The sequence below is a fragment of the Misgurnus anguillicaudatus genome, chromosome 13 (assembly GCF_027580225.2).
Source record: "Misgurnus anguillicaudatus chromosome 13, ASM2758022v2, whole genome shotgun sequence".
Classification (NCBI taxonomy): Eukaryota; Metazoa; Chordata; class Actinopteri; order Cypriniformes; family Cobitidae; genus Misgurnus; species Misgurnus anguillicaudatus.
Genome location: NC_073349.2, coordinates 1,036,457 through 1,056,802, shown reverse-complemented (window position 1 = coordinate 1,056,802; position 20,346 = coordinate 1,036,457). Strand labels below are relative to the sequence as shown.

The 20,346-nt window shown below is 37.9% G+C and overlaps 1 protein-coding gene across 5 annotated transcripts in view; it reads left to right on the top strand.

The window, feature by feature from the left end:
* Positions 1-5,721: 5,721 nt before the first annotated feature.
* LOC129430931 (protein spire homolog 2) overlaps positions 5,722-20,346 on the top strand; it is a 34,454-nt gene continuing 19,829 nt past the window's right edge. Inside the window, exons 1-4 of one of the 5 annotated variants that reach the window (XM_055188573.2) lie at positions 5,722-6,131; positions 18,480-18,511; positions 18,596-18,769; positions 19,164-19,289. In XM_055188573.2, coding sequence (XP_055044548.2) covers positions 5,873-6,131; positions 18,480-18,511; positions 18,596-18,769; positions 19,164-19,289 — 591 coding nt within the window. In that variant the 5' untranslated portion in view covers positions 5,722-5,872. The remainder of the gene's footprint in view (positions 6,132-18,479; positions 18,512-18,595; positions 18,770-19,163; positions 19,290-20,346) is intronic. The other 4 variants (XM_055188575.2, XM_055188571.2, XM_055188572.2 and 1 more) reach the window with 4 other exon arrangements.

Here is a 20,346-nt window from a genome sequence, read left to right as displayed (position 1 = left end):
AAAAAAAAAACAAGAATACTGTAATGATGTACAGTACTATTCACCAGTAATTCTTTATTTAAAATGGTTTAGTTGACGAGATTCACAAAATCACCCAACTGCACAAAATTGCTATCAGATGACTACTACATTTTGCCAAAAGTACATTTGCTTCCAGTTAGGGATGGGACGATTACCGGTTTCACGATTAACCACGATAAAATGTCCTGACTAAGTATTATAGTTTAAAATGTAATTATCATTACAACCGTGTTTAATTACCGTGATTTTAAAAAATCGCTGTAAATCCTGTCCAGCCTTATTAGACAGAATCAAAATCTTATTGTGATTTTCAAAAATAAAACTTGTTCAAATGTTTTCAATGTGTGGTCAGTTCTTTTTGAACATTTCCATCTCATTTTAACAAAACCATGATATTATTGATAACCGTGATAACTTCGTTTGGTCACTATAATCATGATATGAAATTTTCATACCGTCCCATCCCTACTTCCAGTGAACAAATTGGACAATGTTTTGCGTGTATTATCCATCATAATTCTTACCAGTCCGATTAAAGAAAGATATTTTAAGAAAGAGAGAGATATTTCTTATTTATCACGCATGAAATATATTGTTGAATGCATTGCGTTACAAAGTTAAAAAGCCTTTATTTCATCATGGCTTAATCTTTCAATTCAATGAAGAAGCAGCTTGGTCAGTTTAACCCACAAATGAAGAAGAAACAGCAGCCTGTTGTGTATGCTTTGAAAGACCTGAGGGGTATTGCAAAAGCAAGATAAGGGATTAAGCTGGGATTTTCCAGTTATCCTGGCTGAACTTAGCCCTGACTTGGTTGCATGAAGGAAGGCTAAATTAATCTACATTAAGTTACTTTGGAGATTTACTTTTTGCAGCTAGCCTTCTCACCCAGGCTAAGATTATTCCTAGTGATTAATTTAATTCAAAGAACTTTTTTAATCCCAGGGGGAAATTGCCTTTATGTTACAATTATAGAAAAGAAAGAAATGAAAGAAAAAAATAAATAAAAACAATTATATGCCCATCAGTGATTTACAAATTAATAGATAAGAAATTAAAAATTAATAAACTATACCCATATAAAAAGGGTAATTTACTTCAATAGTGAATTGTCCCAGCACTTACAAAGAGGAGTTATACAGCCTAATGGCCACAGGTATAAAACACTCAGTCTCTGACTACATGTACTTTTCTTGTTGAGAAGGGATTGTTCAGAATTGAATTTAGTTTTGACAGTATTCTTCTCTCAGCCACAACATGAACAGAGTCCAGACCCATATCAAGTACAGAGCAGCCCCTCTTATTAATTTGTCCAGTTTATTTCTGTCCACCACCTTCATACTAATTCCCCAACAGACCACTGCATGGTATAGCAGACTTACTATACCATTTCAGATTAATCGGCTAGTTCCTCTGAATCCTACTAGATATTCGTGTGTTTTAGTCTCTTCATGGTCCTGCATTAATATACTAGATATACTGTCATTCATCTAAGTATGCGTACTGTTATTTTAGTGTTATTATTAAGACTGCTGTCAGGGGTTTGATACATTTATTAATGCAGTTGTTGAGATAAGAAATGGCTGATGAAGTTGAAAGGTAGTTTCAATTAAGTACGTATGTAGACAAGCATTAAGCATGATAAATATCTGACTGAGAGGTAGCCTACAGATTCTAGCACTGAAATCACTTGTGCACATACTCTTCACCTTCATTGGCCACAGAAGAAAGGAGGATTTCTCCAAGATTGCAAGGAACAGGAACAGATTACTCCATAAAGTGTTACATGAGCACAGTAACAGTGGAACAGGCATTCTTTTGTGTTACAGCTTTCCCTGTTTTTATTGGATGCAGTGGATTGCACCCACCGTACCAGATATATGGAGGAGGGTCTAGCTGCGGCTTGGCTGTTCCCGTAATGACACAAGAACGCCCTCAGGGCGTTCCTGGTAGCGTTTCATCGACCAATCGCGAAGAGTTTCGCGAGCCCCGGTACGGTAGATGGCGGTATATGGCGAGTGGATGCTGACAATTCAAAGCCTTCTGGACTGTGACGGACTTGAGCTGTAGATGGAGGAGCTGGAACCATAGATATGTATATAAAGGCTAGATGGCTCGTCCGCGCTGCTGGCCAATTGAGTGCAACGTCCGCATTTTGGCGGCCATCTTACGACAGGGCGCTCGCTCACTCGTAGCATTGAGTTTTAATGATGCAGGTACTTTTAAATGACCATAACTTGCTTAATTTTTTACCGATTTTCAAACGGTTTGGTTTGTTATAAACGTCAAAGATGTAGCCTACCTATGGCACTGCATACCTATACTAAAAATAAAAAATAAATTCATGAAACATGTTAAAGCATCCAGAATTATAGCCACGTTAATAACGTTTGTAAAAACCCAAACCGTTTGAAAATCGGTAGAAAATTGAGCAAGTTATGGTCATTTAAAAGTACCTGCACCATTAAACTCAATGCTACGAGTGAGCGAGCGCCCTGTCGTAAGATGGCCGCCAGGTGATGCCGTTAGGGACATAGACAGTAAAAGAAATGGACACAGCGACCCCGTTGGATTCAACGGAGACAAGTGAAGCCAATTAGAAGCTCACACTTCCGGGGGGTCGAGCCTACTGCGCAGACTCAAACTGAGCTTGGTGACGTGAGCAACCTGTCTGACAATTGTAAGTCTTCTAATACCTGTGCCGAGAGAAATCTGAATCACCCACTGAATCTTGCAGAAACGGCGAGCGTGAACAGGAGTACATTTTGTATTAAGTATATTTAGTATTCTGATTAATTACTTTGTCATTTTGCATAGTATTTATTTATTTTAAAGTTTAACGCCAGTACGCCATATTCTACATGCGCTTCTCCTCCTGTCCATACGGTAATTTCTCTACTGTGCGACAGAGAGTCGCGTGGTTATGACGCAATCGTTAGCATAGTTTTACTAAAACTGCTTCTACTGGGCCATAACGTAAGATACAAGGTAATGGAGCCTTTTATACATTTTCGTGTTTCTTTAGAAATAATTGATGCACAAATTGAGTCTTTAAACGCCTCAGATGTAAAGTTATTCACTGTCAAAGTGACGCCAAAATGAATGGGAGTCAATGGAATGCTAAGAGCAGGTGGGGGTTCGCTAGCTAATGGCGGTGCCCAGGGCTGCTTCAATAAAATATGAAACCCTGCCCCCCTGGTTAGGGACTCCGCCTTGAGCCATCTAGCCTTTATATACATATGGCTGGAACACGCAGCAACATCGAAAGCTTGAGTCCTGAATGGTCTGGGGGAAGGATTATAGTGTATCTTATCCATTACCCACAGTAGATGGGTAATGCTCTTTTAAGAATGCGAGCCGCCAATAAGCTCAAAGAAGAAGAAGAAGAATTCCCAGGAGGAAAAGGAGAAGCATTCCCTTCCGTCGCCGTCAGTCCGTGTGAAGTTTTGAATGGATTTGATTATCCCTGCGTTCCAGTTCGTTTTTTATGAACTTCCCTCGCTAACTTCCCTCAGTCTCGTTCACTCGGATGTACGTCATATTCTAAAGCATAGAATCATACTGTGCATTCTTTAATATTGCATATTAACATTAATTTAATACCTAATTACATTAAAATTGTGTACTTTTACTTGAGTAGATGTACGTTAATGTACTTAAATATTAAATGTAAAACAAAAACGTGTATTTATGAAATGTAATAAAGTAAAAATTATGATAATATGCTTTTGAATGTATGTTTTCTGAAGAAAAATACGGATAAAATACAAATACTTGAAAAAATACTTTTAAGTAGAAAGTAAAACCTCTGCTTGATAGGGACCCTAGCAACTTATCAACCCACCTGTGGTCTGTGGACGTTGGCATGAACGATCGATTTATTTCTCCTTTCGGTGTTTTTTGTCAGTCTGTAAAACAGGGGTCTCAAACTCAAATTGGCTTGGGGCCATTTCTGAGATTGACATTTAATCGGAGGGCCGCAGAGCTATTTTAAGGTTAAAAAGTACAATATTTCTGTAAATTGACTGATAAAATTCTATTATGTAATGTATAATAAAAGCAGTGGTTTTTTTAAATATACATTATTTTATGTAAGTAAATAATTTCTTAACCTTCTCTTTATAAAAAAATTACCATCAGTAAGTGTTTGTGTTTTGATTTATTTTGGATTGTTTACAGTCATAGTATGAATAAGTGAAAGTGATCCTAAAACTTCTGAATGGGTAGTCAATGTTAAGCTAGTTAAACAGAATAAAATATATAATACTGCTAGGTGTAATTGCATAGCAAGCTACATAATAATATATTATACTTCATTAATATATAGCAGTATACATACTTTTATCCTCTGTATGTTTCTCCTCATCTTTCCTCTTTTAATCTGGGCACTTTGATGGCAAATTTTCTTATCTGTAGTTTATGTGTTGCATTTCATCTACGGCTCTGCTCATATTATGCGGTGTCTCCATTAGAAGCTGTGGCTTCTTGATGTGAGCCCCACCGCAGCTCTTCTCTGACTCTGAGTAACAGCTGGGCTGCGTTCAGCCCCGACAAAACGTTGCACAACGTTGAACAACGTTTATTAAACAGAAACGGTGATGTGTTGAACGCCCTGTTGTGATGACGCAAGAGTTGCAACTACGGTAGCTGAGAGGCCATTCGTTGTGTCCTTTTTAAATGTTTCTGAAGCCTGATGAAATCGTTATAAATGTGTGTTTAATACTGTAAAAGACCCTCAATGTTACAGTCACTGACCTTGCCGTCCAGAATGAAAGACAACATTCCAACTTGAACCCATTGAGGCGAGCTGTCTCTTTACTATCGCGTGGTTTTATACATCTTGCCGCTGATTGGGCCAACATTTCCGACACACCCACCAAACAAGAGAAAACGCTTCTAAAACCTGTTGCATTCCGTTGCACACCGTTTCCAGGAAACATGTCGTTCAACCCGGAAACCGTAGCAAAACGTTGCGCACCGGTGTGAGATTGAACGTGCCCCTGATATTCAGCCGGAAGTAACAAATCTTCTCTGGACAAACACTACAAAGTCCCGAACAGATTAACTGATCGGATGGTGAAAATGATATGATTGACGCGAGGTTCAGATGAGGAATTAAAGTCCGATCACGCATTCCGTTATCCTCGCAATCCCGGAGCGCGCGTGGCTCATGGCTGCGTAGCAACGGGTGACGCGCCCCACGTCACGGAACGCAACTTCCGCTCCCGAGCACTTCAGAAAGTAAGAAACGCCTTGACTCGTTTTAACGCGCGTTGTTAGACGCAACATGTGAACGAACCCTTAAAAGTTTAAATTAAAAATGGAATAAATATGAAACAAAGTGAATAAAAATCTTTCTGCGGGCCAGATTATGTTATATTGTGAAAGGTGCCGCGGGCCGCAGAGAGGGGGAGGGCGGGCCGCAAATGGCCCGCGGGCCGGGAGTTTGAGACCACTGCTGTAAAACGATAGCTCCGAATTCTTGTTAATCAGTACAGTCTATCGCACAACAGCTGTTTCCCATTTCGACGCGTTTTCACTGTGTTTTCGTCGATGTCACGCTGTACTCAAATGCTGCCGCTCGGTCTTTTGCCACTCAGTGGGCGTAACCGCAGTCACTCTCGCCGACGTTGACGTCATGAGCATACCCTCTATACCCCTACCCGCATTTTTCGTTTTTGAACTAAACGTCTCGGTTGTCAGGTGTAGATAATCAAGTAATCACTGGGAAGAACAGGGATGGCCGTATGGATTTAAAGCTGTTGTCACTGAAGCGATTTTAATTATAAGCAGCATTTTACTTTTTTTAGTGTTTGGCGATAAAATAGGTGTTTTGCATGCTTTAGAAGGGATGATGGAGCTGTGTTTATATGATATGAACACATGTCAAATGTCTTCATATGATCAGATGCCGTTGGGTGAGATCCTCCGTATTCAGGATCAACCTGTGAGTGAAGAGCAGGCGTGGGCTCTGTGCTATCAACTTTGTACTTTACTATCACATCACTCCGGTCATCAAACATGGCACAGTGTTGTGTTACCTGCCGAAGATGGTGTTTTATTTTCCAGGGACGGAAACATCTCTCTTCGTGTGCTGAATACAGACATCGGTAAGAAAATTAACTTGCATTGGATGTAGCCTATAATATCCGTAATATGCTTTGGTTTTAGTAGTGTGCATTTCACAGTTTCTTGCCACAATTTAAGATTAATTTGTTCATTAAAAAACAGCTTTACTGGACATGCGTAGCACAGTGAAATTCATCTTTTAAAATGAAATTGTAAGCTTGAAATCTTTGAAGCCATTGAAGGATCGCGTCTTTTTAAATAATGTATTTGTCTTTGCTATAATATTCGTTCAGTCATTCAGCATAATAGGCTATCATTGTCTTTAGGCTATTATTATTATTATTATTATTATTTATTATTATTATTTTCAACATAATTTATGTCATTTAGTCAATACAATTTTAAATTTTAATTAAGCTGTTTAATTAAATTATATTTTGTGTATTCTTTAAATTCCTTGTATCTGAGTCGTAGTGAAATATGATATAGTAATTACAATTTAAGTCTTATTTAAATCGGAGGAAGCTAAAGTTTACAGTTTACAATGTAATTATATAGAGACGAGTAGTGTAAACTTAATTGAATAAAGTTGTAACATTTTTGCCTTTAAGTTATTTAAACTGATTGTATTTTATTAGTTTAACTTTTTTGACCTCGTTCAATCAAAGTTGTCCTAAGCAACTTTTAAAGACAACTTTTAATGGTAATGTTGACTAGTGTGTTTGCTGGTTAAGCAAGCATGACATATGTGTAATTTTACTGTAGCCTACTTATTTCTGTTTGTTGCAAAAGAAATGCGCCACTATGTAGCCTATAGTGAGTAAAATTTTCAACGTGGTTAAATGCTCAAATTAGCTGTTCAGATAGAAAGAGCTTGAAAATCCTTTGACATTGCACCAAGACTATGTCTATGCACTGTTAGACATTTCTGTAATTTTTACAGTTATTTACTGTATACCACCCAGTATAATACTGTAAACTATTTATACAGTAATACTGTATACTGTAATTCGCGTTCCATTATGGGAATTTTCTGTGACCTCATACATCATATACAGTGATTTACTGTATATTTGAAAATCGTTGTATGATACTGTATTTATTCGAACAGTCTTTTGGCGGTATTTTCCTTATTCACAAACATCCTTATTTTATTTTTCTCAATCGCATTTTTGACAATTGGATACATTCAGGCGTCGACATATTTTAGCTAAGGAACCATAGAGCCGTACAGGTGTTCAGAGGACGGAGTTCAGTGGTGCCCCTAAACTAAAGAGATTTCAACATTTTTCCTGAGACAACCATGAAGATAACGGCACTTTTCCGTTGAGGATACCCAAGAGGACAGAATGGAAAAAAGACCAGCATTGATTATTTTACCTTGCAAGTTATTTATTATCAGACCTGCGGTTGTAAGGCTGTATATCTGAATGGGACATTTTAAAACTGTTAACTGGATAAACGCGTAACGTAGCTTAACGCATCATAACAGTAATATTAGGTGCTAATCACACCAAACGTGCTTTAAACGCTTGGAAACGCAAGGCATGATGCACTGCCTTTTTTACAAAAATGCGGCTTTATATATTGCTAGGCAACCACCGAGTCAGCTGTCTTGTCAATCAAATATTGAAGCATGAGCGCTCTTTTGCTGTTAACTGTCATATTAGCAGAAATTTTAAAAAGAGGATGCTTGCTCTGACCTTGCTTGAGGGTGAGAGGTGCACAAACCCGCAGGAGAGAGTGGAGTCCGGTTCTTCAAAGCAACTGTAAACTCCCTCACCACAACGTAAGGCCCGCCTCTCCCCTCATTCAATTTGACAATGAAAAGATGTGAATGACGTCGGGCGCTTCTCCGCTCTCAGCACTCCTTCAAAAGCGCGTGCTGCGGCTGGTGGCAAGAACTGCAAGGCGCTCGCCACACATAAACAGAGGGCAAATGCTCCCTGCCCATAGAATATCATTTAAAAAAGGCGCCTGGAACTACCGTAAACGCTTTTGGTGTGATTAGCCCCTTAGACGACCAAATTCAGTAAAACCTAATTCATAAATCCTACTATGTGTATGCAAGCCTACGAGCACGCGGAGTGCGTTAAGTTTTCTTTTTATAAAACCATTATGAAGAAAGTTTCCTTTTATGAAGCGCTTTCTTGTTCTATGGGAGGAAAACTCTTAATGTGTAAGTTACTGTGTTGTGTTTATATTCTCATTCGCTTTCCTTTAACTGTTATATAAATTATGCATTAAGGTTAATAGGGTGTATAACTCAAGTTTCTTTCAAAATCGTTAAACTACAGTAAGCATTTTAGAAGTAAGGTCTCCTTAACTAACTAAAAGCTGTAACAAACATAACGTACAGTATTGTCCCAGCTAACAGAGAAAAGTTCTAAGAACTTCAATGTTCTCAAAGGTCCCAATTCTGTTAAGCCAACATAAGTGTCCAGTTTTGAAATGTTTTAGGAACGTTTCTTGATTGTGTACATGTTAGAGGATTGTGAAGTTATGACATTGTATAATGTTTGAAAATGATACGTTTAAATGTTCTCACAATGTTTAAAACACCTGTTTAGTATTTTTTAAGAATGCTTATGCCATTTTTTACAGAACATTAAGAAACAATGTTTTATTCATAAATAAAACAGTTTTAAAATAAAAGAATGTAATGTTTCTCTATTATTTACAATCAAAGCATTCTTAAAATTTACTAAACGGGTGTTGTAAACATTGTGAGAACATTAAAACATGACATTGTCGTAACGTTTAAAATGACAGAATGTAAGGTTCTTCTAACATTCAAACAACCAAGAAATGTTTTTAAAACAAAAAAATATTTTATTTATTTTTATGCTGGCAAAACGTTATTGGGGAAATTTTAAGGAACGTTCTTAGCACTTTTCTCTGTTAGCTGGGTCAGTGGTTGAGCATTGTTTTAGCATCATAAAAGGTCATGGGTTCGAACTAGGAAATGCACATGCTGATAAAAATGTATACTTTGTATTGTACTGTGTGTTATTTGCATTTTTTCGTAAATGTAAAGATGGATGTAATTACAGGCAGTTATTGTTTAATTTTAAACCAGTTCTATTTTAAGTCCAGGAAACGTTTTGACTATGTTTTTTACTTTTACAGCATTCAAACCCATCATGGCTTTCTTTGATTTTCAGGACCCAAATGCTGATTTTGTGGTGTTTTGGGTTTTCTAGTTACAGTGATAGTGGACAATGACCAGCTTCAAAAGGAGAATGCAAAATGTATAAGACTCCATGTAACTTGTGACATATTTTATGTTTTCTAACGGCATACGTGTGTGTGTAATCCATTTCATTAAGTCCTATGCCAAAGACTTCCTGATGTGAATATCTTGCTGGTATGTCCTGGTTGTTGCAAACTTGACTGTGAGCATCCTATCCATCAGGTACAGTTGTTTACTTGCAATTTCATTAACACTCTTTCAGAGAAATGACAAATGAAATGTCAAAATTTATTATAATATGGATTATTTTTTCACCACACCTACTTGTATGTCTTCAGTACACTTGAAATATATAATGTGAAGTCATTTTATAATGCATTGCATCCCTTAAAAGCCTGAGAGATGGTCAAAATCCCATTGTGGGAACTTAAAATACTTTTAAACATCATCATTTTGGGTCAAAGAAAATCATTGGGTTTGAATGATAAAATAATTATTTTTAGATCAAATAAACCTGTAATCTGTGTTAAACGTATGTACGGTATTGTTCGGGGTAATAGCAGTGCAATGTGACTGACCAGAATAATCAAGGTTTTTGGTGTATTTTTTTGTTGCTGCGTGGCAGGCAAGTTGCCAGTGGGTTCAGTGGATTCGCAGAAAACAAACAAGACCCAGCATTCATGATATGCACGCTCTTAAGGCTGTGCAATTGGGCAATTAGTTGAATTAGTTGAAAGGGGTGTGTTAAAAAAAATAGCAGTGTGGCATTCAATCACTGAGGTCATCAATTTTGTGAAAAACAGGTGTGAATCAGGTGGCCCCTATTTAAGGATGAAGCCAACACTTGTTGAACATGCATTTGAAAGCTGAGGAAAATGGGTCGTTCAAGACATTGTTCAGAAGAACAGCGTACTTTGATTAAAAAGTTGATTGGAGAGGGGAAAACCTATAAAGAGGTGCAAAAAATGATAGGCTGTTCAGCTAAAATGATCTCCAATGCCTTAAAATGGAGAGCAAACCCAGAGAGACAAACGGAAGACAACCATCAAAATGGATAGAAGAATAACCAGAATGGCAAAGGATCAGCCAATGATCACCTCCAGGATGATCAAAGACAGTCTGGAGTTACCTGTAAGTACTGTGACAGTTAGAAGACGTCTGTGTGAAGCTAATCTATTTTCAAGAATCCCCCGCAAAGTCCCTCTGTTAAAAAAAAAAGGCATGTGCAGAAGAGGTTACAATTTGCCAAAGAACACATCAACTGGCCTAAAGAGAAATGGAGGAACATTTTGTGGACTGATGAGAGTAAAATTGTTCATTTTGGGTCCAAGGGCCACAGGCAGTTTGTGAGACGACCAACAAACTCTGAATTCAAGCCACAGTACACAGTGAAGACAGTGAAGCATGGAGGTGCAAGCATCATGATATGGGCATGTTTCTCCTACTATGGTGTTGGGCATATTTATCGCATACCAGGGATCATGGATCAGTTTGCATATGTTAAAATACTTGAAGAGGTCATGTTGCCCTATGCTGAAGAGGACATGCCCTTGAAATGGTTGTTTCAACAAGACAATGACTCAAAACACACTAGTAAACGGGCAAAGTCTTGGTTCCAAACCAACAAAATTAATGTTATGGAGTGGCCAGCCCAATCTCCAGACCTTAATCCAATTGAGAACTTGTGGGGTGATATCAAAAATGCTGTTTCTGAAGCAAAACCAAGAAATGTGAATGAATTGTGGAATGTTGTTAAGGAATCATGGAGTGGAATAACAGCTGAGAGGTGCCACAAGTTGGTTGACTCCATGCCACACAGATGTCAAGCAGTTTTAAAAAACTGTGGTCATACAACTAAATATTAGTTTAGTGATTCACAGGATTGCTAAATCCCAGAAAAAAAAATGTTTGTACAAAATAGTTTTGAGTTTGTACAGTCAAAGGTAGACACTGCAATTTTTTTGAACACACCCCTTTCAACTAATTGCCCAATTGCACAGCCTTAAGAGCGTGCATATCATGAATGCTGGGTCTTGTTTGTTTTCTGAGAATCTACTGAACCTACTGGTAACTTGTTTGCCACGTAGCAATAAAAAATATACTAAAAACCTTGATTATTCTGGTTAGTCACATTGTACTGCTATTATTTTGAACAATACTGTAAGTTTGTAAATTGTGTCATGTCATATGTATTACTGCAAATGATTTTCAAATGTGTTTGTTTTAAATGTAATTTAATGCGTTAAAAATTATTACTGTTTTTACAGTAATGTACTATTACACATTTACAGTAGCATTTAGATACTGTAGAATAGAAATGCAGTTTAGTAGGTTACTGTAAAAAGCCTTAAAATGTCTAACAGTTTGGGTTTAAGAATAACAAAATACTGGCCATTTGAACCTCGAAAGTCATCACTTTATTTTGTCCCATTGTTTTTCATTTTGCGATTGGTTAAACTCCCGTGCGCGTCATTCAAATTAATTGAAATTTCGTTCACTTGTAGTTTAGCAATTAAACTAAATGTATATTACAAGTTCAAGAATGATTTTACTTTGCACTTTGCCTGAGGAAATTCTGAAGTTGGGTTGAGGGGAACCAAACTGACAGCCGCGACAGCAGAGATAGTCATGTAGCCTACACTCTAAGACTGGCTCACGGCCATTAAGGGGTTTTGTTGAAAAGTGCAATTGGCTGTTATCAGTGTTATAAATACTGTTGTTGTAGCCTTGCCGTGGGCAGGGCAATCCATGTGAATGCAAAAAGTAATTTGGAAACCAATTCAACTGATCAGGTAAAGTAGCCCGTGGGTCTGTAGGAGGTTTAAAAATGTAGGAGCCTTGCTGTGTCGTATGGTCTTAAGATGGCATGCCACAACACCAGTTGTAGAAATTGTGTGTCAGAGAGTGATGTTGCCTCCTCGTTGTCCAGGAACTTTGACTGTAGCACGATGGCCAATCACATTTCTATCTCTCCTTTTTTGTGAAGATTGAAGCCTGCTTCATCATCAATATACAGGAACTCACAATGAGTTGCACCGCTATCCAACTCCAAGATTCTCTAGAGTATAAAAAACAAAAGGTACAATACAGTAAGTTAGTGTTTTACAGTAAATTGCAGTCAATACTACTGTGAAACTGTTGCTGAAGTTTGAGTTCACACTTTGAAGCGGCAGTATATACCTAATCTTTTCACTTACAGTAGCATGGAATAGTTTATGGACACATACTTAAAATTCAGGAAAAATATATCTTCTTGTTGACAGTAAAAGTGCAGTAATTGGGTTGTTGCACATACTTGAACAAACTGGAATCGCACTTCCTTCGCTCTAACAGAGTTATTCTCAAAGTGCACTTAGTAGCGGGTAATGTACTTCGACCCCAAGGTTCTGTTTCTACACCAAGAAGGTCCCAAAACACCCCAATGACTAGACAGACGAGAGAAATAAAATGTGTGTTTTAATATTTAATAAAAAGTGTTACAAGTAGGGGGCTTTAAATACTTAAAAGGTGGCTCTCAGTCCTCTGGCCTTCATCTCGGGACACTCACAGGGGCATTCAGGTGAGTACGCGTGTCCTTTTACTTCAACAGTGGGCAAGTACATGGGGTCTTTAACTTTGGGCAGCAGGTAGAGTATACGGGGCTTTTAACTTCAGACAGCAGGTAGGTATACGGAGCCTTTAACTTGGGCAGGCAAGGAGGCTTTACAGGTGGGTACTTGGTAAGCTTAACTTACGGCGGGCGGTGAATACACAGGGCTTCAGCTTTTAGCAGGCAAGGAGGCTTTTTTGAAGCACACCAGATGGAGGATACGAGTGTGGATTTATTCCTGAACGTGGCGTTCACTTGCAGGCAGACTTCCCAACGCTTTCACTTTGCAATGATCAATGGAAACGGTCCCACATCGACACGAGCCCTTGGCTCCGGACCTGTAGGTGAATAGCAGAAAGCACACACTTCATTCACATTTGTCAACTCCTCTAGATTTCCGGTGAGCATACGACACCTTTCTACACAGGCATGGGGGATGAAACCAGTCTCTGGATTGTGTGCAGATATAGAAAACGGCCGTCCAATCCCACCACTCAAATCCTCGTATACAGGGCTCTTTACTCATCCTAGGATGTGATAACTGGTAAACATTTAAAACAGCACAGCCTTTCTCCACGTACACTCGCTTTAAATGAAAGCACCCACCGCAATCTTCACACTCACGTGAACTAAGGCCAGTATCACAGCTTTGGCCCGGGCTCGGAGACCTGAATAAGCAGGCGACCAGGGCAGGAGAACAGCATGTGAAGGCGTAGACGTCACGATCCTGAAACTCCTCCACTACTCCCATGTTTCACAGCAACTAAAACAGACTCACGACAGACAGATGTACTATTCCTCCGCCTCCGCTGCTTCCCTTCAGATTTCCTTGTTACATCCGTTCGACATCTCTAGATCCTTCAATACACAGGATAAAATTATAACAATGATGCAACATGTATAATCTTCCACTTATCTTCAGAGTGGAGTCAGCTTAATGTCCGTAGTTTCCTTGCCCAGTCTGTAATCCACATCAACCTTCTCCTTGTGCACACTGAAACGGCTTCGCCCGGAGCAAACTTCGCCGACGCGTCTCCTCAGCCACTGCAGTCTTTCCGCTTTGCTGCCCGCGAACGCCGGAACAGACGTGGCTTTTCCACACCTTCCTTGAAGGCTATTTCTCTTCTTCCAATGGCTTCCTTTTTCGGACGCTCGCCATTGCTCTCGACTTCGGGCTTTCCCTCACCCGCCCCCTTTCGTAACACACCCCGCGGCTCCCGGAGCGAACTGCAACTTCTCCGCAGCAAAAACTTTTTTTTCTGATCTTGTTATTGCCCTATTTATGGGCCTCCTCTTCTCGCGAAAGCCAATCACCGATCGCCCCATTCGTCTCGCACACCTGTTTGATATCATCCTTGATTTGTTTGCCTGGAGTTGGCTGGAACCGGCCTGGTGTTTCACCACTAGTTCCGCCATTTTGGTTCCGCCCGTAAAAGTCACTTTGTGACATAAGCACTCAAATTAATTATACACATTGTCCAATTTACTTAAGTTACACAAGTTAATTCAAACTTAAATTTTTTGTCACTAACTTGATTGATTTGAGTTGGGACTACATAAATTATTTTTTTGCTATGTCCCAAATTACATACTATTACCAAGTGGTTATTAACATTATTCCTGGAGGCCCACTGCTCTGCACATTTTGTATGTCTCCTTATTTAACGCACCTGATTCAAATCACCAGCTCATTTAGAAGAGATCTCCATGAACTGAACTGAGTCTGTCAGATAAGAGACATACAAAATGTGCAGCGCAGTGGGCCTCCAAGAATAATGTTAAGAACCACTGGGCTACTATGTACTACTTTACTACCACTGCTGTAACCTACACTATGCACGTATCTTTCTTTTTTATTGAATTACATTAAAAACAGACATCAATAAAAGATTTGTCAGTAACAATACAAATACCAAGTATGCTAGGGGGAATTTACAATGAAAATCTGTACTTTATTTAATATTTTAAAGTTTTCATTGCCTTTTGCTTTAATGAGAATCTTATTGAATCAATATAAAGTTCCATTTCTTTTTTTTTTAAATGATATAACACTGCCTGAGAAAACACAATTTCTGGCAAATTTAGTTTGGCAAAGAGCCCATTCAAGCCAATTTCTAATCCGTCGAAATCGCGGCACCATTCAGAAATGTTGGGGTGGGCTTTACACGATGACTGCAGCGCAGTTACTGTGAAGCAGATTTAGATGGATGCCACAGTGGAACATCACTCGTTCAAATCGGCTATCGTGTCTGTTTTAAGCGATTTAAACTTCCTTTTCATTAAAACCTGAGCAAAAAACAACACTAGAAGCCTTCATGTCTAAAAAAAAAAATGTTTATTGCTAGGTATTTCTCAATGTCAAGGAAGCATCATCGGAAGCCAGAATTTCGAGGATGCTACGTCATTGACAGTTCTTCGACGGATGTCAATGTCGATGATCCCAGGGGCCTCATTTATCAAGTGTGCGTACGAACAGTTTTACGCGAAGCGTGGAATTTATCAAATTGCACTTATACGTAAATGTGTGTAAATATACACACACCTCGAAGTATGCGTACGCAGAGCATCTAGTGGTAGAATAGCGATACTACACAGGACCGTCCATCCCCAGCGTTAAAAGAACACTTTGTCTATTTATTATCCACCCCCACGTGTTAAAAATGATTACTGTTAATAAAGTAACTGCAAATCAGTGTTGAAGTTAATTAATGAAATTAGTGTCTAACCAGTGGTGTAGTGCAGGGTATAAGCAGGTATACGGAGTATACCCACCTCTTTATTTGATGGCATGGGGTATACCCACTTCTACTGGAGGCATAAACTAAGAGTATACCCACTTCTCCAGACACCACTACACCACTGTGTCTAACCCTATATAAGAAAGCTCTGTCAAATGCTTGACGCAGTGCTATGGCTTGCATTATTGGAAGACTTGGCAAATCATCCATTCCGCCAGGAGCATGTTTTCAAAGATCGCGCCGATGATGCTGGTTATGCGACTGTCCAAGGAAAGTTCTGTCATTGTCTGTCCTCCTACAGTTGCACTGATTTCACGTCGGTGTGCTGTGACATCTTTTTTTTTTTTGGGCTGATTAATTTCATGTCAAACCATTTTTTTTTTTATTTGTAGAAGTGTTCTCATACCAAACGGAATTAAACTCACTGGTAACATGTTCCCATGCAGATTTGTTTTCTTTTGTTAGTCATTCCTCCCACACTAAGTGAACCAAACAGGATGTGTTATTAGGATTTATTACACGGCTCTCTGGAATGCTTGATTCTGATTGGTCAGTTGAGACATTTGCAGGTTCGTTCTTTTCAAATAATAACCGCTCCAAAGTAATAACGCATAGCCGGACTACTTGTAAGTTTAAAATCCCTCCGTGCCAACAAAGATTACTGTTTGGCGCCATCTTGTGACAAACACTGGACAACCACAATTAAGAATGGAACATTTTGACATTAATTTTAACATGTACGGAAAAAACAAAACATTTAAACGGCGGATAGAAGAACGAACAACGACAAGACACAGAGCTTACTGAGACTGAACTTGACAAAATAGAGCATGACAGCTACGAAGCCAACACCAAAAAAAAAAAAACAGAATGGGCATTAAGACTTCTCAAAGACTGGCTAAAACAGAAAAAAATGGAGACAGACAAGTATGAAGCAGAGGATCTTAATGTATTACAATCATTTTATGCATCTGTGCAAAGTTTCGCGGAAGGATAAAAATGTTAATTTAAAACAAATATGCCAATAAAATGTTTCAAATTCATATTCATGTCCAGTTTTTTTTCTTCTGTGGCAAGTAGCTGTGTAATAAGCGGGATAATGTAGAGGCAGCCGGTAGTTATTGGGAAATAAGCCCCTTCAGTGTGATACAAGACCCTCTGCTTCGCATCGGGTCCTGGGGAGGTGTTGTCACCATATATGGTTCATTGGAGGCGTTTCGGAATGCAAATGACTATGAACGTGCACGAGCATGGTGCTTAAGAACAAGTGGGATTTATCATCAAGGATAACTTGCTGATGTGCGTACAAACCCGTGTGCACGTTTGATAAATCCCGTTTTTTTTTTTTTTACTTCTGCACATACTAAATTTCATTTGTAGGAAAAAATATAGAACATTTTCTACGCACTGATGAATGAGGCCCCAATCGAGTCCTTTGTTCGAAAAGTTTCCCATATAAAGGGGAAAGGATGCATATATGTAGCCTTCACATGCTCAAATCACCCACAATCCGCATCGCCGAACTTTTCACTGATTTAATGACGCAATGACGTGCACTTGCTAGCCTGTTCCATTTACGTGTTCTCCGAATGCTAAAGAGGAGCCTCACCTAGCCTCTGAAGGAAGTGACTTTGAAGGACCAGTCCTAATCTGTCTAAGCAAATTAACTTGAAATGTATTATTTAATGTTGCGAAATCAAAAAATTTAGGCCAAACTTTTTGTAAGCATTTTGTCAGTCTCTTTGCATTCTTTTTTTTTTATCAAGATGTAAAGCCAATGCTACATAAGTTAATCAAGAAATAGCCTTTGCCTAGTAATCTGAATTCGACCCCTAAACGAAAGATCCCTTTTGAGCAAATGGTTTAAAATTATTTTCGTTTTTTGAATTATAGCATCAAATTTTATTGTACATCTTCTACGTTGATCTTTAATATTCCCATTAAAAAACAAAATTCAGTATTTAGGATTTTTTTTAATCACTAAAGTAAGAAGTTTAAGAACATTCCTTGATGATGGCCAAAAGCTCACTTTTTTATTCAAATTCAGAAACCTACCAGATGGCTTTGAGAACTCCTCAATCAAATCTATAGCTACAGAAATTGGGCTTTCATCTTGAACAAAGAGTGTTGTGTCATCGGCAATTTGAGTTAGTTTTAATTCTCTATATCAACAGTTTTTATGCCTTTTGATTTAGAGGGTAATTAAAAATAAAACTGTGTACCCAGCTGTCTGTAAAAAACAAGTTATATGATAAACTGTCTGTTTTTAAGTTGCAGTATTGGACGATTCTTATGGCGTGATTTATTAACTATGTTGTAGAAATACTATGTCATGACTATTTACTTTGGGTATTATTGCAAATTGTATAGTTATTATATAAAGATTGTAATATATTAAACCGTAAAACCAGACTATACCTTTCCAGCTACAATGAATACATCCATTAAAAAGAAGAGTAACGTACACAGAGATTTTGCAATAATATCATAGAATTAGGACTGCACGGTAAAAACTGACATATTTCACACATGCTATATTTTGTTATTCTGCAATTCTTTGAAGACATCTTGAGTCACAATAAATTGATATCCAATTGTTGTTTTCTCCCTGACATGCCAAAAATAAAAATGACTAGATCAGTTTATGACTTGCTGATTTGCTATTTAAAGTCTGTGGATGTTGCCGTTAGTACATACTTCTGTTGACCCTTTTCTGCCAAGCAGATGCAATGAGACCTGTTTTCTGGTTTGCTCATGTGACATTCAGCATGAGGCCCATTTTAGAATATTCCAACTAGTCTGTATGCCAAGCCAGTAATTCACTGTTATTAATACAATTGATATTATTTCTTTTAATCTCTCACTGTAGGTACAAATTTTATAATGGAGACAGAGGAACAGGTAGGCAAAAGTTAATTTTATATTTAATTTCTTTATGGTATTTGTTAATGTAATAAAATCTGAAGTCTTTTAATGTCTTAATAGGCCGTAGAGTTTGTGGGGCGTCTTGTCTACTCATGTCTGGACTGGGGTCTAGAGACGCAGGTCGAGCGTGAATTGAGTGAGAGGTTAGAGATCCTATTGTGTCAGATGACCAAAGTGAGCCATTGTGCTGGTGACTCCTTTCAGCCCATATGCACCATCACTGATGTCATCCAGGTATTGACGTCATCACTTATTTTCAGATTGTTTCTCTCCCATACAGTTACTTAAACAGTGGTTGTTGCAGAAACCAAAAATACATTTGACTGAATGTATTAAAGGCGGAGTCCACGATGTTTGAAAGCCAATGTTGATATTAGAAATCACCTAAACAAACACGCCCCTAACCCAATAGAATCTGGACCTTCTGTTGATAGACCCGCCCCACACATACGCAACCCGGCAAGGATGTCGGTTAGTAGACACGCTCCTTACTGCTGATTGGCTATAAGTGTGTTTTGGTAGTCGTCCCGTCTCCTTTTCCAAAGCGTTTTTCAAACATCGTGGACTCCGCCTTTAAACATTGCCTGAAGCTGGATTCTGTTTGATTGCTGGTGTTTGTGTCCAATAGGTTTGTAAGCTTCGCCTGTATGATCCCAGTCATGCATCGCAGCATTACAGGCGTGTGTGTTCCACTCTGTTTTTGCACACCATTGATTTGTGTCATTATCTCCAGATTGTTCAACAATCCAGGGAGGTGAGAATTTTAATCTCTCAATGCATCCTGATGCAGATCTACATACTGTATATTGATGTAAAGGTGCACTGTGGAACTTTCAGGAGTATATATATATATATATATATATATATATATATACTTTTATTTTCACTTTTTCATTACATGAGATATCATACAATAATAAATATGTGCATTAAAATCACAATCAGAATAAATACATGAATTATTATGCAAATATAACAAATCACTACTCAAATAAGATATGGATGTTAAATAACAGCTTCAATATTAAATAAATTAGTTTTTTTTTCTTAATTAGTTTAATAAACTTAATGTACAATATAAATGTATTAGCTTTTTAACACTAACAAATCATTATACTGTGTTAAATGATAAGAGACTCTGCTTTAACAATGACTTAGGATAAAGTTTACCTGTTATAATATAAATACATTACAATAAGAACACACAAAACTTCAATTTTCATAATGTTTTTAACAGTAAATGATGATTATTTTACTCTCTTACCTGTTTGTGTTGTTAGTCTGCAGGCAGTTGAAAACGCAAGGGGAGGGGGGGAACAAAAGCAAGGAGGCGGGCCCAGGTGAAAAGTGCACTAAAATACACTTTAAGTACACTTAGTACCCTTTTCCACAATATACTAAAAGTGCTCTATTTTTGCACACTAATTTTGAACTTATACTAAAAGTAGTATTAAGTACTTTTTAAGATGAACTTAAGACCATCTTAGTGTACTCAACTGTGCTTTTTTGAGACACCATGAAGTTGAACTAAAATGTCATTTTAATATACTAGGTCTGTATTTAAAAAATATCTTTAATTACAACTTGAACCCACCTTTAAACATTTACAAATCTACTTTAAAATATACTAGTAGTATGTAAAAATAATATACCAAATGTATTCCCAGGTGAAAAAGTTCACTAAAATACACTAAGTTCACAATCTTAAGGTACCAAAAGCTCTTTATTTTTGTGCAGTAAATTGTGCTTAATATACTAAAAAGTAGTATTTAGTACTTGTTAAGTGTACTCAACTTTTCTAAAATTGTATT